We start from the raw sequence: 13996 nt of genomic DNA on the forward strand, positions 1-13996 counted from the left end.
CCCAAGGACTATAGCCTGCCAGGGTCCTCTGAACATAAGATTCTCCAGGCAAGAATACTGGAGTGGGTTTCCAGTTCCTCCTTCAGGGTCTTCTTAACCCAGGGATTGAACCCATGTCTCCTCTGTCCCCTGCAATGAAAGCAGATGCTTTACCACTGAGCCACCAGGGAAGCTCTAGTCCAATAACAATATTAGCTTGATAGCAAGCATTTTTTCTGTACAATAGCTTATTCCAGGAAAGCTCTAGAATTAAAATAGGTTTTTACTCATATCTGGAGAGTAGTAGATCTTTTACTGTGCTCTCTTGAATACTTTGATTATTATTTAATCTCTAATGCTAAGAGATAGTGAATACAAGAAAATCAAAAATTTGATATATAATTCTGAATCCTATAGTCAGGACTATAAGCTAAAGGACTTATAAAGGACTACTAAACAAGCTCACATGTTTTCTTCCTAAAAATTGTCCTTTCCTTCCTTCGTACTTCCCTTGAGAATGGTACTAATATGTTCAATCCTCGAGATTTTTAATTTACCACCTAAAGTTAATCAGATAAAGCTTCTTTTATATGATAAGGAAGTTCTGACAAAGAAAGCAAATTACTATTTCTATCTGATTATGTAAGTAAAAACATGTGTTGTTATAAATACAATGCAATTAACATGTAAAAGATGTTCAGTTATAATTCATAGATTCATTTTGTTATAACCCAGGATAAGCCAACATTGTGCCTGCAAACGCTATCCATGGAAACAATTAATCACATTGATTTGGTTTGCCAGTTGCTATTTCTCATCTTTAAACTCTTTTTACCCCCAAATTGTATACTAATTTGTAATCATACAAATTTAGCAATATTCAGATGCATTTTGTCTGGTCCTTCTGTATTATCAGTTTTCTCACATTTAATATTTATGGTACTTACCTTCCCCTCAGAGGTATGTTCTCATAGGAAATAGAAGATAAAAATGGAAAATCTCATCACAATAGCCATTTATAACCTTTGGGAATTGAGACATCTTTCTGTTAAAGTTTTGAGTTTATAACAAGCACCCATTTTTAATTAGAGAGCAGAATGCCATATATTAATTTTTCATGTGAATTAAATATAAATTAAATCACAGAAAAACTTTTTGGAAACACCAAATAGCTCTTGAGATAATTAAAGACTTACTGAGATACTAGGAATCAATGATTGTAAATCAAGAACTTAAGAGCATGAAGATGATGCAGACCAAATATACCAAATAAACCTCTCATTCAGCTCTCTGGCTTTCCTTGGCATTCCCTTTGGGACATTAGAGATGGAGCACTGCCATAACTGAGCAAACGACTAAAGAAAGAGGATTTTGACCTATAGAGGTCGTACTGTGGACTCATGTCTCTCTGCTTACTAATAGCAAGGATTTGGCCGAGTGTGTAAAGTAAGATTCTCTCATTGTCCCAAAGTTAGTTCTACCTTGCTTTTTGGTTTGTTTTGTTTCATGTGTGTGTGTGTGTGTGTGTGTGTGTGTGTGTGTAAATATAATTGTTAAGGTTAGCTTATAAAAAAAAGAAAATTGGTAGTTGTGTAGCCAGGTAAAGTGAGATTTTTAAGGTTTGTTGTACTGCTCTGCAATTACTTGTACTTTTCACATCCAATTGAGAAAGAATAGAAACTATTGTTACACTTAACTCTCTGCTTGCAGTTAATAAATCATAACTGCTGGCTGCTGAACTATTTTTCAAAAGAGATGTAAATAATGTCATTTCAATCCCTGGGTTAGGAAGATCCTCTGGAGAAGGAAATGGCAACCCACTCCAGTACTCTCACCTGGAGAATCCCAAGGACAGAGGATCCTGGCAGGCTACAGTCCATGGGGTCACAAAAAGTCAGACACAACTGAAGCAACTTAGCACGTACTTTTGCTTCTTAGTAGAAAAGTTGTTCAGTTCAGTTCAGTTGCACAGTCATGTCTGACTCTTGCAACCCCATGGACCACAGCACGCCAGGCCTCCCTGTCCATCACCAACTCCCAGAGTTTACTCAAACTCATGTCTATCGAGTCAGTGATGCCATCCAACCATCTCATCCTCCGTTGACCCCTTCTCCTCCTGCCTTCAATATTTCCCAGCATCAGGGTCCTTTCAAATGAGTCAGTTCTTCGCATTAGGTGGTCAAAGTATTGGAGTTTCAGCTTCAGCATCAGTCCTTCCAATGAACACTCAGGACTGATTTCCTTTAGGATGGACTGGTTGGATCTCCTTGCAGTCCAAGGGACTCTCAAGAGTCTTCTCCAACACCACAGCTCAAAAGCATCAATTCTTCAGCACTCAGCTTTCTTCACAGTCCAACTCTCACATCCATACATGACCACTGGAAAAACCATAGCCTTGACTAGATGGACCTTTGTTGGCAAAGTAACGTCTCTGCTTTTTAATATGCTGTCAAGGTTGGTCATAATTTTCCTTCCAAGGAGCAAGCGTCCTTTAATTTCATGGCTGCAGTCACCATCTGCAGTGATTTTGGAGCCCCTAAAACTAAAGTCTCTCACTGTTGCCATTGTTTCCCTATTTGCCATGAAGTGATGGGACCAGATGCCATAATCTTAGTTTTCTGAATGTTGAGCTCTAAGCCAACTTTTTCACTCTCCTCTTTCACGTTCATCAAGAGGCTCTTTAGTTCTTCTTCACTTTCTGCCATAAGGGTGGTATCATCTGCATATCTGAGGTTATTGATATTTCTCCCAGCAATCTTGATTCCAGCTTGTGCTTCACCCAGCCCAGCCTTTCTCATGATGTACTCTGCTTATAAGTTAAATCAGCAGGATGACAATGTACAGCCTTGACATACTCCTTTTCCTATTTGGAACCAGTCTGTTGTTCCCTGTCCAATTCTAACTGTTGCTTCCTGATCTGCATACAGATTTCTCAAGAGGCAGGTCAGGTGGTCTGGTATTCCCATCTCTTTCAGAATTTTCCACAGTTTGTAGTGATCCACACAGTCAAAGGCTTTGGCATAGTCAATATAGCAGAGATAGATGTTTTTCTGGAACTCTCTTGCTTTTTCAATTATCTAGCAGATGTTGGCAATTTGATCTCTGATTTCTCTGCCTTTTCTAAAACCAGCTTGAACATCTGGAAATTCAAGGTTCACGTATTGCTGAAACCTGGCTTGGAGAATTTTGAGCATTACTTTACTAGCGTGTGAGATGAATGCAATTGTGCGGTAGTTTGAGCATCCTTTGGCATTGCCTTTCTTTGGGACTGGAATGAAAACTGACCTTTTCAAGAAAAGTTGAAAGGAGGTTAAAAGAGCACCTCACATGCATCATGAGAAAGACTGTAGAGCTTAACATTAACACATAGTTCCGTAGCTCCACATCTTTAGTTAATGGTACCATGTTTTAGTGGGGCTTCCCAGGTGGCACTAGTGGTAAAGAAGCTGTCTGCCAACGCAAGAGACATAAGAAGACACGGGTTTGATCCCTGGGTCCAGAAGATCCCCTGGAGGAGGGCATGGCAACCCACTCCAATATTCTTACCTCAGGATCCATTGGGCAGAGGAGCCTGGAGAGCTACAGTCCATGGGGTTGCAAAGAGTCGGACTGGGCCGAAGCTACTTAGTATGCACGCACACCATATTTCAGTAGGTACGTAGTGATGACTCTTCATAGGCACCTGAATGTTCCCTGGTTACATTAAAACCAACATGCAGCTGTCTGTGCGTTTCTTTTTCTCACTTGCTAGCTTTCCTGAAAGCCACCTATCTTGTGTGAGTTTTGTCATTAATTAATAATTATGGAGTTAAACTTATATCTTACCTAATCAGTTTGGTTTTTAAAAAACTATTTTGTTTTAAATGTTAAATTTGTTTGATAAATAATTAGCCAAGAGAACTTTCCTACTTCCCTACTCACTTAGTAAGCCTAGGCAAAATTCCACACAAAATTATATTTCCAGGCTAGCAGGAGCTCATAATTACCTAGATTCACCCTTATTTCAAATCTTCTGTAATCTCTGGGTGTTTCAACAAGAAAGTGTCATTCAGATGATAAAAACTTATTTCCACATCTTATTCCCTCTAAAATATAAAATAATTAGCATCAAACTGTGTATAAACAGTAAATTAAAAACCATGAATAGAGTTAGAAAATTATATTAAAACTTGTTTTTTCTGGTTTCATTTAATCAAATTTCATTTAAGGAAAATGAAACATGTTGGCCACATTCCTTTTTTTGGCTTCCCTACTTTAATTTGCTTATTGGGTTCTTCACTCTCTTCTTTGCGCAGAGCAAGGTTTCATAAATGCATATTGACATGCCCACTGTAGGCTTATACGGAAGGGCAAATTAATCCTCCATTGTGTAGCAGTCAAGTCCTATTTAGTGGTTTGTCTACAAAGATCAATACAGGGTCTCTAAGGCATAATGGCTGGCTCCATTCACTCCTGCTAGACAAACAAATGCCCTTTTAAAAGTCAGTTCACGAAAAAAGCTTTTTCTAGGCACAACCAGCCCTAGGTAAAACTTTCAAACAGTCCAAGTTTGGATTTCAGTGCTACAGGCTTCATTGCTGGGCCTGATTTCCATCTTTGAACCATTTTTTCCCCATTACAAATGCCTTTAAGAATTGGTTTGATACATAAATTTAATCCCAAAGAGATACAAATGAGTTCAAAGGCTTAATGTGTTAGCACTCTCAAGAATAGTTGTATTTTAGCCAAGAGAAGAGTTCTTAGGCAGAATAAGTCTCTATGGTGGAATTCAAGTAATTCAAAGAGCATGAGAGACAGGAAGTAGCCAGGAAGGTATCTGAGCATGGTCATAGGCAGGGACTTACTCCACCTGCTCGTAAGACCATTCCTGCTGCTAACACTTGTCGGAAAGCCTCTCATTATTAACATATTCTTTCTCTTTATTGTTTGGCTCACTCTTTTTTTAGCCTTCTAGACTCAATTCCAATCGACCTACTTTCCAAATACTTGTGGGAGTATTTCTCAAGTATGCTCAACTCCTGATGAATCCCAGAATTCTTGTTACAGTGGTAATCATTGCATTATTATTTCCTATGTAGCCTCTCTCCCTACTAGAAGTCACCTAGAACAAGGTCTGCCTCTTTTAGTCTCCCTCTGCCTTCCCAGACTTAGCAAAGTGCTTGGAACACAATAAATTTTCCTCCTACCCACTGTACCCCAAATTACATAAAGAGTTGGCTGCCACCAGACAATCAATCCATTTCCCCTTTGATCTGCTGCACACTCATTGACACCAGGCTTCCAGTCGTGGTAGAGTGGGCTATGATGGGAAGGGCAGATGAGCTGGGGAAACAGGGGCTCCTCTACTCTTCCCTCCTAGAAGGTACATTTCCTAAAGTCAAGAATTACAAAATATTTGAAGAAATATGTATGACAGTATTGAGGAAATATTTCCTTGAATGATTTCAAGCTCTTCCACAGGAAAACAATACAACATTTCCAAAGTGAGTTGATTACACAAAGAATGGCCCCTCTAAGTCAGAGGTTGATAAAATACCACCCACAAGTCCAACACAGCCTATCTCCTGTTTTTGTACCACTTGTGATTTTAGAAGACTATTTACGTATTTAAGTAGATGGTGATGGGTTTAGTCACTAAGTCATGTCTGACTCTTTATGACCCCATGGACTGTAGCCCACCAGTCTCCTCTGTCCACAGGATTCTTCAGGAAAGAATATGAGTGGGTTGCCATTTCCTTCCCCAGGGGATCTTCCCAACCCAGGGATTGAACCTAGGTCTCCTGCACTGCAGGCAGATTATTTACCGACTGAACCACCAGGGAAGCCCATTTATTTAAATTGTTAGGGAGAAAAATCAAAAGAAGAATATTTATTGACATAGAATTATATGAAATTCAAATTTCAGGGTCCATAAATAAAGTTTTTATTTATTTATTTATGGACACAAATTTTTATTGGATTATAGTTAGCCTCATTCATTTATGGATTCTCTAGGGCTGTGTTTGCACTTTGAACAGTTGTTCTAGAAGCCACATGTCCTGCAAGGCCTAAAATATCATCATCTTGTCCTTTACACGAAGAGGGCTCTAAATGAGCATGTAAGAAATAACGTGTGTGTGTGTGTGTCCGTGCACAGTCCGTGTGCTCAGTCACTCAGTCATGTCCAACTCTTTGCCATCCCATGGACTGTAGCCCACCAGGCTCCTCTGTCCATGGAACTTTCCAGGCAAGAATACTGGAGTGGGTTGCCATTTCCTACTACAGGGAATCTTCCCCACCCAGGGATCGAAATGACATTATTTACATCTCTTTTGAAAAATAGTTCAGACACAGTTGCCTATGAGGAAAAGAGATTCTTTAGGGTTGAACAGAGAAAACCATTGGGACATCCCTTCTTAGTGTGAATAGTAGAGGTATAAACAAGATAATTAATGACGTTTCCAGTAGAAGTTAGATAAAATAAAACATTGCAATCAATAACCTCAGGCATCTTGGAGGTAAGAGAAAAAAATACACAAGTATTTAGAAACCTGAAATAGCAAGAGTTCAATTGCTTGTTTATTACTCTAACTTTCTTCCTCAGCTGTAAGATCTTTGGGGAAGAAAAGAGAACCAAGTATTGAATTTATTATCAGTACCTCACTCATTATAGGAACTTTATAAATTTTTGAGTAAGAAAGGGAGAGAGAAAAGAAAGGAAGAAAATAGATTTAAGAGGAGCATTTGCTTTTAGCTTTTATCATTCACTTTAACTTACTTTTTTCTTTTTTATATGTGGAAGTTCACTACCTTAAGTGCTTTTATCCAAGCAGACAATTTTATTTGTATGCATAAAATCACTAGCAAATGTATTAAAGAATATTTCAAGGAATGTTACTCATGCTGTTTCAAGTTTCAGCCTCATTTTCTCAAAGTAAAAAATCAAGCACCGTTGATCACATAGTGACTGCTCTTTGAGGTTAAGGCCCTGTGTTGTAAAGCCTTTAACTCTACAACTGTAAATAGAGTTATCTTAAACACTCATTAGTGGTAGAAACAGCAAGCTGTCAAACAAATTTTAAAGGACTATTCTAGCTATCCATGTTAATGACATCTATAATGGAACCACTATGTTCTTTCGTGTTTTTAATTTAAAGCACACATTGTATATTATCATTTTATTGCCAAAACCCACATCCACAATCTTATATTCACTTTGAAACATAAGAATATTTTTTCTGTACTCAAATTTATAACTAACAGCCAGGCTATAACATGTTTAGCTATAGACTTTCATTACTATAATAAACAACAACAACAAAAATAACAACAACCAAAGCAGATGCTTCTGCTACAAACAGCCTCACAAACAACTAAATTGTGGAACTTTCTTCATCTGGGAAGGCAATTTGTTTTTACATCTCTTCACCTGCCTTTAAAATATGCTTTAGTTTATTACTAATGGCATTCCCAATGATCTGCTGAAGGATGCAACTCTGAAATGATTTATTCTAATGAAGAGCCTCTTGTCATCACTTACTTACCACGAGGCTTGGAAGGCCCAAGGGACCAGATATCATTACATACTGTGCCCAGTATCATACAAGTAGAACATTTTACAATCATCAGATCTAATTGGACATCTTTATAAGATTGATTTATGCTTGGCATTTTTTTCCCCTCACTCTGTCCAAACGGATATTTTGGTTCTTTAGTTTACAGTGGGTTGAAACACACACCTTTGATAGAAACTGAAAAGCCTCAAGCCTGCCCTAGCAAGAGGTCCGACTGCCCCTTATTCCTTAAGGTAGGAAGCCTGATGTGCCTATGTCATTTCCAAAAGCAGGATGACATGACATGACACATGGCACTGCTATGCAGAGAGGTTCTATCAGTCTGACTACCAGGATTCTAATTCTGGTAAAATGTAATTTGCTGCTTTTAGGGGAGTTCTGGAGTTAGTCAACCAAAAAACAGGTCTGTGTTTGGGTCATAATAACTTGAAATCAGGATGGACCTTAGCAGTGTGCTGTGGTGAATGCACAGAGACCTGTTTGGAGGGGAAAAGCCCTAGCTTCCAGTTGGATTTTGCCTTTTATTAGCTAGACCCTGTGTGTGCATTCTAAGTCTCTTCAGTTGTGTCCAACTCTCTGCGGCCCTATGGACTGTAGCCCGCCAGGCTCTTCTGTCCATGGGATTCTCCAGGCAAGAATACTGGAATGGATTACCATGCCCTCCTCCAGGGGATCTTCCTGACCCAGGGATCGAACCTGTATCTCTTATGTCTCCTGCATTGACAGGAGGGTTCGTTACCACTAGCGTCACCTGGGAAGCTCTAGCTAGACCCCATTGTTGTTCAGTTGCCAAGTTGCATCTGACTCTTCACAACCCCATGGACTGCAGCACACCAGGATCCTTTGTCCCTCACCATCTCCCCGAGTTTGCACAAGTTCACTTCCAGTGCATTGGTGATGCCATCCAACCATCTCATCCTCTATTTCCCTCTTCTCCTTCTGCCTTCAATCTTTCCCAGAACCTAGTGGGCTTCATTTCCCAGGCTGGCTTGTGATCTGATGTTCTGCAGGGTTGTCCAATGGGAGATTGGAAGGGGATGGGAGAGGAGTCAGGTTTCCTTCTTTGCATCTTCTAAGGCAGCAGCTAACCCTCTTCAGTGGCTCTTTCTTCTCAGAGGCTCTAAGGACCCAGCTTCCATCAGGAATTTGCTCTTGAGGTCAGCAAGAGCTGACCTTTTTCTCTTCCTTTGCCCCTGGATCAGGAAGATCCCCTGGAAAAGGAATGCCTTCCTTTTCCTGCTACCACCCACTGGGTTAACCTTTAGTCCTGTTTCTGCAAATCCACCACCCCACCCCAACCCACCCCCACTGTCTGCTCCCCCAGCATGAAAATAATTCCGTTCATTAAGTCCATTCTCTTGTAAATACTTGAGGTGGCTTCTGCTTTCCTGTGTAGACCTTGAATACAAACAATAGTATTTTAAAAGTAAGATATTGTGCCTATAATCTAATCTCATTTCCAGAAAATTAACTAGATAGGAAAATGCAAAGAGATGTAAGAAAAGTATTAATATGTTTGGAATGTGGGATATATTCTGGAATTTTTTAAACTTTAATTTCTAGTTCTAACTTATTTTTACATAATTTGTTTCCTCTTTTCCTTAAAATGAAACCTCAGGCAAATAATATTTTATAGAATTTCTTCTTAGTTGGTTTATGTTTTAACAGGTGCACCTTTTTGTTTCATTTTAAATTGTTTAAGCTAGTTCCTATCAGAATGCAAACACAGGTGAATTTTCATACTGAAATCTGACCAGTTAGGACTATAGAGATAGAGACATGTGTTTATTTAAGACCCTTCATTTGTGTTTATTCAGAACAGGCCTTAACTTACGTAAGTAGTAGAAAAAAAATGATCATTTATACAAATGAGCTTACATACAAAACAGAAAGAGACTCACAGACTTAGAGATGAACTTATGATTCCTGAGGGGGAGAAAGGATGGGGTAAAAAATAGAGAGTTTGGGATGGACATGTACACCCTGCTATATTTGAAATGGATAACCAACAAGGACCTACTTTATAACATATGGAACTCTGCTCAATATTATGTGGCAGCCTAGATGGGAGAGGGGTTTGGGGGAGAATGAACACATGTATATATATGGCTGAGTCCCTTCCCTGTTCACCTGAAACTGTTACTACATTGTTAATTGGCTATACTCCAATACAAAATACAAAATTTTAAAAAAGGTCTAAGTTATATTACTGGATACATGCTTTTTCCCCCTTTGTCTATTATATAGATAAAACATTAAAAGTTTTAACATGTAGCAGTGTGCCAGTGGGGGAGAAGACAATGGCACCCCACTCTAGTACTCTTGCTTGGAAAATCCCATGGACGGAGAAGACTGGTGGGTTGCAGTCCATGGGGTCGGTAAGAGTCGGACACGACTGAGCAACTTCACTTTCACTTTTTCACTTTCATGCATTGGAGAAAGAAATGGTAACCCACTCCAGTGTTCTTGCCTAGAGAATCCCAGGGACGGCGGAGCCTGGTGGGCTGCCGTCTATGGGGTCGCACAGGGTTGGACACAACTGAAGCGACTTGGCAGCAGCAGCAGCAGCAGTGTGCCAGCGGACTTGATTAGACTTGAAACATGTCTAATAATTAATTTATAGCAATTTTTCACCATCTAAGTTTTTTAAAAGGATGATTGTGTAATGAGGGGTGGGTGTTTAGTATTTTGGGGAAACATGTAACTATTATATCCTTATCAAGGTCATTAAATACCATAAAGCAGAACTTCCTTAAATTTGCTGTACATACAACTTAGGCAATTAATTATAAATTTTAAAATTTACTGTTAAAGAAAAAAGGATGATTTCATCAATGCTTTACTATCCTAAGAAGAGGTGAAAGAATCTAAACACAAAATGAATATAGTATCTTCATTCAATTGTAGGAAATAACTTTGCCTCACATTGAACAGAATAGAATTGTTCTCCAAAAGCATCTCTAATGTAAATATAGGTCTTTGGAGTCTCATCAAAATCAAAGTTTGTTTAAGGATATAGAAACTTTCTAGGTTAAATTGAAGACCAGAAATGCCTGGCTGTCTTTGGGAGGTTAAATCACAACTCCTCCAGTCTCACTTCCTTTTGTATTTAAACAGCTGTGACTATTTACATGAGGCATAATTGTATTAAATCATTTATGCTTAAAGAATATTGAAACTTTTAACAGGAAAGAAGTAGCGTCCCTGGTCAGTGATCAGGCTGAGTGATGCATAGATAGGGAAGTTACAAGGCAGGCATCCAACCTGGCTGTATGACTTGGAGAAACTACTCCGTGTTGATGAGCTCCAAACTGAATTCTCACCTTCCCTAGAAGACAAGAGAAACCCAGCCTCTGCCCATGGTCAGCTGAGTGAGGGGTGCCAGGCCATTCCTGGGATTGCCTTTAGATAATACAGACAGAATGTGCCCCTCCTCCCCAAATTCACTTGTTAAATCCTAACACCCAGTGGGATGGTATTTGGAGGTGGGGCCTTTGAGAGGTGATTAGGTCATGAGGGCAGAGCCCTCATGAACAGGATTAGTGCCCCAAAGAGCTCCTTCCCTCCTGCTGCCTGGTCCTCACAAAAGGCAAAAGAACAGCCATCAGTGACCTAGGAGGTGGGTTCTCACCAGACACTAAAGGTGTCAGCATCTTGACCTTGGACTTCCCTGCCTCTAGATGGCAGAAGTGACACAACTTGTGTTTGCAGCATCACCATTTCCTGAGACGCTGCAGCTGCCAAAGCAGAACCTAACTCCCTAAGCACATCTTATCTCCAGTATAATTAGAACTGTGTGCCTTCTTTTCTGTAAAATTTAAGAACTAGATAATATGTGGCAAAATTATTAAGCCTTCCTGGGCAGAATTAGAAACAAGAGATGTGTTAGGTCATTACTGGATAATCTATAAGTAATTTTTAAAGTATGGCTCAAAATAAAATATGTAAACACTTGAAGACATCTCAAAGGTACCTAGAGGCCTATAACAGCTAACAGGTCCTAGACTATAAACTCAGGTGGAAAAAAATAAAAACTTTCACAATAAACATCTTCACTTCATGCTTTTATTTTGCCCAACTGAATTCTCCTCCAAGACTTAGGCCTCAAGCAAACTCCTGGAGACCAACTCCTCCTTTTTCCCATGACAAAGGCACTTAGGAGTCTGAATGGATTGTAAATAGTGAATAATTTTGGTGGTGTTAGAGATCAGTGGCTGGTTATAAGAAAACAGACTTAACGAGCAGAACTGTCAAAATGGCTTTGGGATTTGTCTCCTTGGGTGGCAGCCTGCAGTGTAGCAGCAGTGACTTGGAAACAGGAACAGTGGGGCACTTCCTCCAACAGATTTACCTTTCAAAGGACAGGAAGAGATGGAAGCAACAGCAGGAGGTAACTGAACAAAGTTCCCAGTGTGAGAGTACCTCTGACAGTGTTAAAGATGAAACCCCTTGGGATGCACAACCAGAACACACAAAACTATGAAAACTGGTGACATCAGCCCACAGCCAAAATGATCAGGTATTTGCTAGGACCTCGACTTTGCTTGAAGTATTAACTATCTTCTGATGGAAGACAAGCCTATCTGCTCCAATATACTCCCAGGGCATAAGCAGATAGACCTTGTTAAGAAAAATGGGCACCAAACAATGACATTTTCAGAGAACTGATAATGCTCACTATCTAAGATTAGCAGCACCCTCAAGTAGAATACAGAGATGTGGAAAGACTCAGCCATCTCCTAGGATGACATGTGAGATTCAGAGACGCATGAGTCATATTTGTTCAACTTGTTGGGCACTTGAGGATTGCAAAATCTGTCAAATTTGAGGGGGTTTGTATTTTGAAATTCTGGCTGGATATATGTTGGTTAAGCATGTGACAATGGAAAGTGGGTAGGAACTGAAAAGTGTCAGGTCTCTTGACTTCTCTGTTTATGTAAAATCATGTAGGTTAAAAATAATTCCTCTGGGTATAAAAAGTAAGGTTAATTGACAGGGTAGAACTAGGTTATTCTGGGCACATCATGTAAGTATCTGAAGAGGAATTTAGACAAATTGAGGAGATGAGTTGGTGCTGGGTCTGGAGAAGAAAAAGAAATCTGGTTAAGAGAAAATAAGAGCAGGAGATGTATACTCACCTTCACTCCCTCCCATTACTTATTGTTTACCATCAGGCTGTCCCTGGAGGATTTATTTAAACCATAAACATTTATTGAGTTTCAACTACTTGCTCAGCTCACGGACAAGGTCTGTGCTAAACTGGGTTTATAATGATGACATGATCCTTGACCTACTGGACCTCCTAGTTTAGTGAGAGAAAAAAGACCTGTACAAAACTAATTGTGCTTTATTAATTGCAAGCAACATGGGAGGCATCTGAGACAAAGGATATTACTTTTATTGGACAGAGAAACTTGTCAAGAAATTCTTCAAATAAGAATTGATGCTAGAGCTTTATCACTGAAAATTAGGAGTTCACCCAAAGGATTTATGCAAAGGGGAGTATTCTAGAAATAACAATATATACAAAGGATAGAAGAATGGAAGGATTCCTCTAGTACATTCCTAGTACATTTCAGTAATACAAAGTTATTTGCTCCGATTACAATATAAGGTTTGTGGGGTGAGCAGTGGAGGATGGGATGGGAGAGTCATGAAGAACTGGGTGTATCATGCTAAGAAGCTGGAGCTTTTTCCTGCAGGTGATGCAGAGACAATGAAGGCTTTCATGCAGGAGAATGACATGATCAGACTCTAAGATATGTGAGAGTGAAAGGATAGCTCCAGGCAACAAAGACTAGGCTCCAAAAGCAGGGGAAAGTATTTCCGGTGGTCCCACAGCTGGGCAAGCCAGCTCCAGGTGTTTGGTTTGGTTTGGTTTTTCTATATGCATGCTCACAATAATCAATGGTACATATATTTTCATAGCTTTTTAAAAAAGAAAGAATACAGTATGAGAAAGTGGGCTCTGACAAGAATTCTTTGAAAGTTAAAGAAAAAAAAAATTTTCTTTAAAGATTTGTAAAGGCTTTTACTAATGATACTCACTTGGGTAACAAATGTTTTATCAGTATACTGGGTCATAATCATATGCTTTATTTGTAGCCTTTAAAGTATAATTTGATCATATAGTAGGCTAAAAACAAGAGAAAACAAAAGAAGTCAGAAAAAAAAAATTGTGTTTGAAAGAGGCACAAGCTGGAGAAAGGGTTAGTAAGCCCTATTGAAATCTCATGTTGACAGCTTAGTGCATAAACGGGAATAAATGTGCTAAAAGAATCTCCCTCACCTCCTCAGTTTTCCCCTTTAATTTCCAAACCTGGTCCTTTAATTTCCCCTAATTTCTTCACTAAAAGTCTTGGTTAAAGGATTTCTTATTGAAAAAAATACTTTAGTGATATCTCACATTACAGAAATTTACTTCTTTTTCTACAAGAAATAGAACATGCTGTCAGAATTCTGGT

The 13996-nt window shown here is 39.2% G+C and overlaps 1 protein-coding gene across 1 annotated transcript in view; it reads left to right on the forward strand.

The window, feature by feature from the left end:
* The first annotated feature begins 12043 nt into the window (after nucleotides 1-12043).
* Nucleotides 12044-13996, forward strand: part of LOC129658358 (potassium voltage-gated channel subfamily D member 2-like) — a 31384-nt gene continuing 29431 nt past the window's right edge. Inside the window, exon 1 of the mRNA XM_055589380.1 lies at nucleotides 12044-12051. Coding sequence (XP_055445355.1) covers nucleotides 12044-12051 — 8 coding nt within the window. The remainder of the gene's footprint in view (nucleotides 12052-13996) is intronic.

This window comes from Bubalus kerabau, chromosome 8 (assembly GCF_029407905.1).
Source record: "Bubalus kerabau isolate K-KA32 ecotype Philippines breed swamp buffalo chromosome 8, PCC_UOA_SB_1v2, whole genome shotgun sequence".
NCBI classification, from domain to species: domain Eukaryota; kingdom Metazoa; phylum Chordata; class Mammalia; order Artiodactyla; family Bovidae; genus Bubalus; species Bubalus kerabau.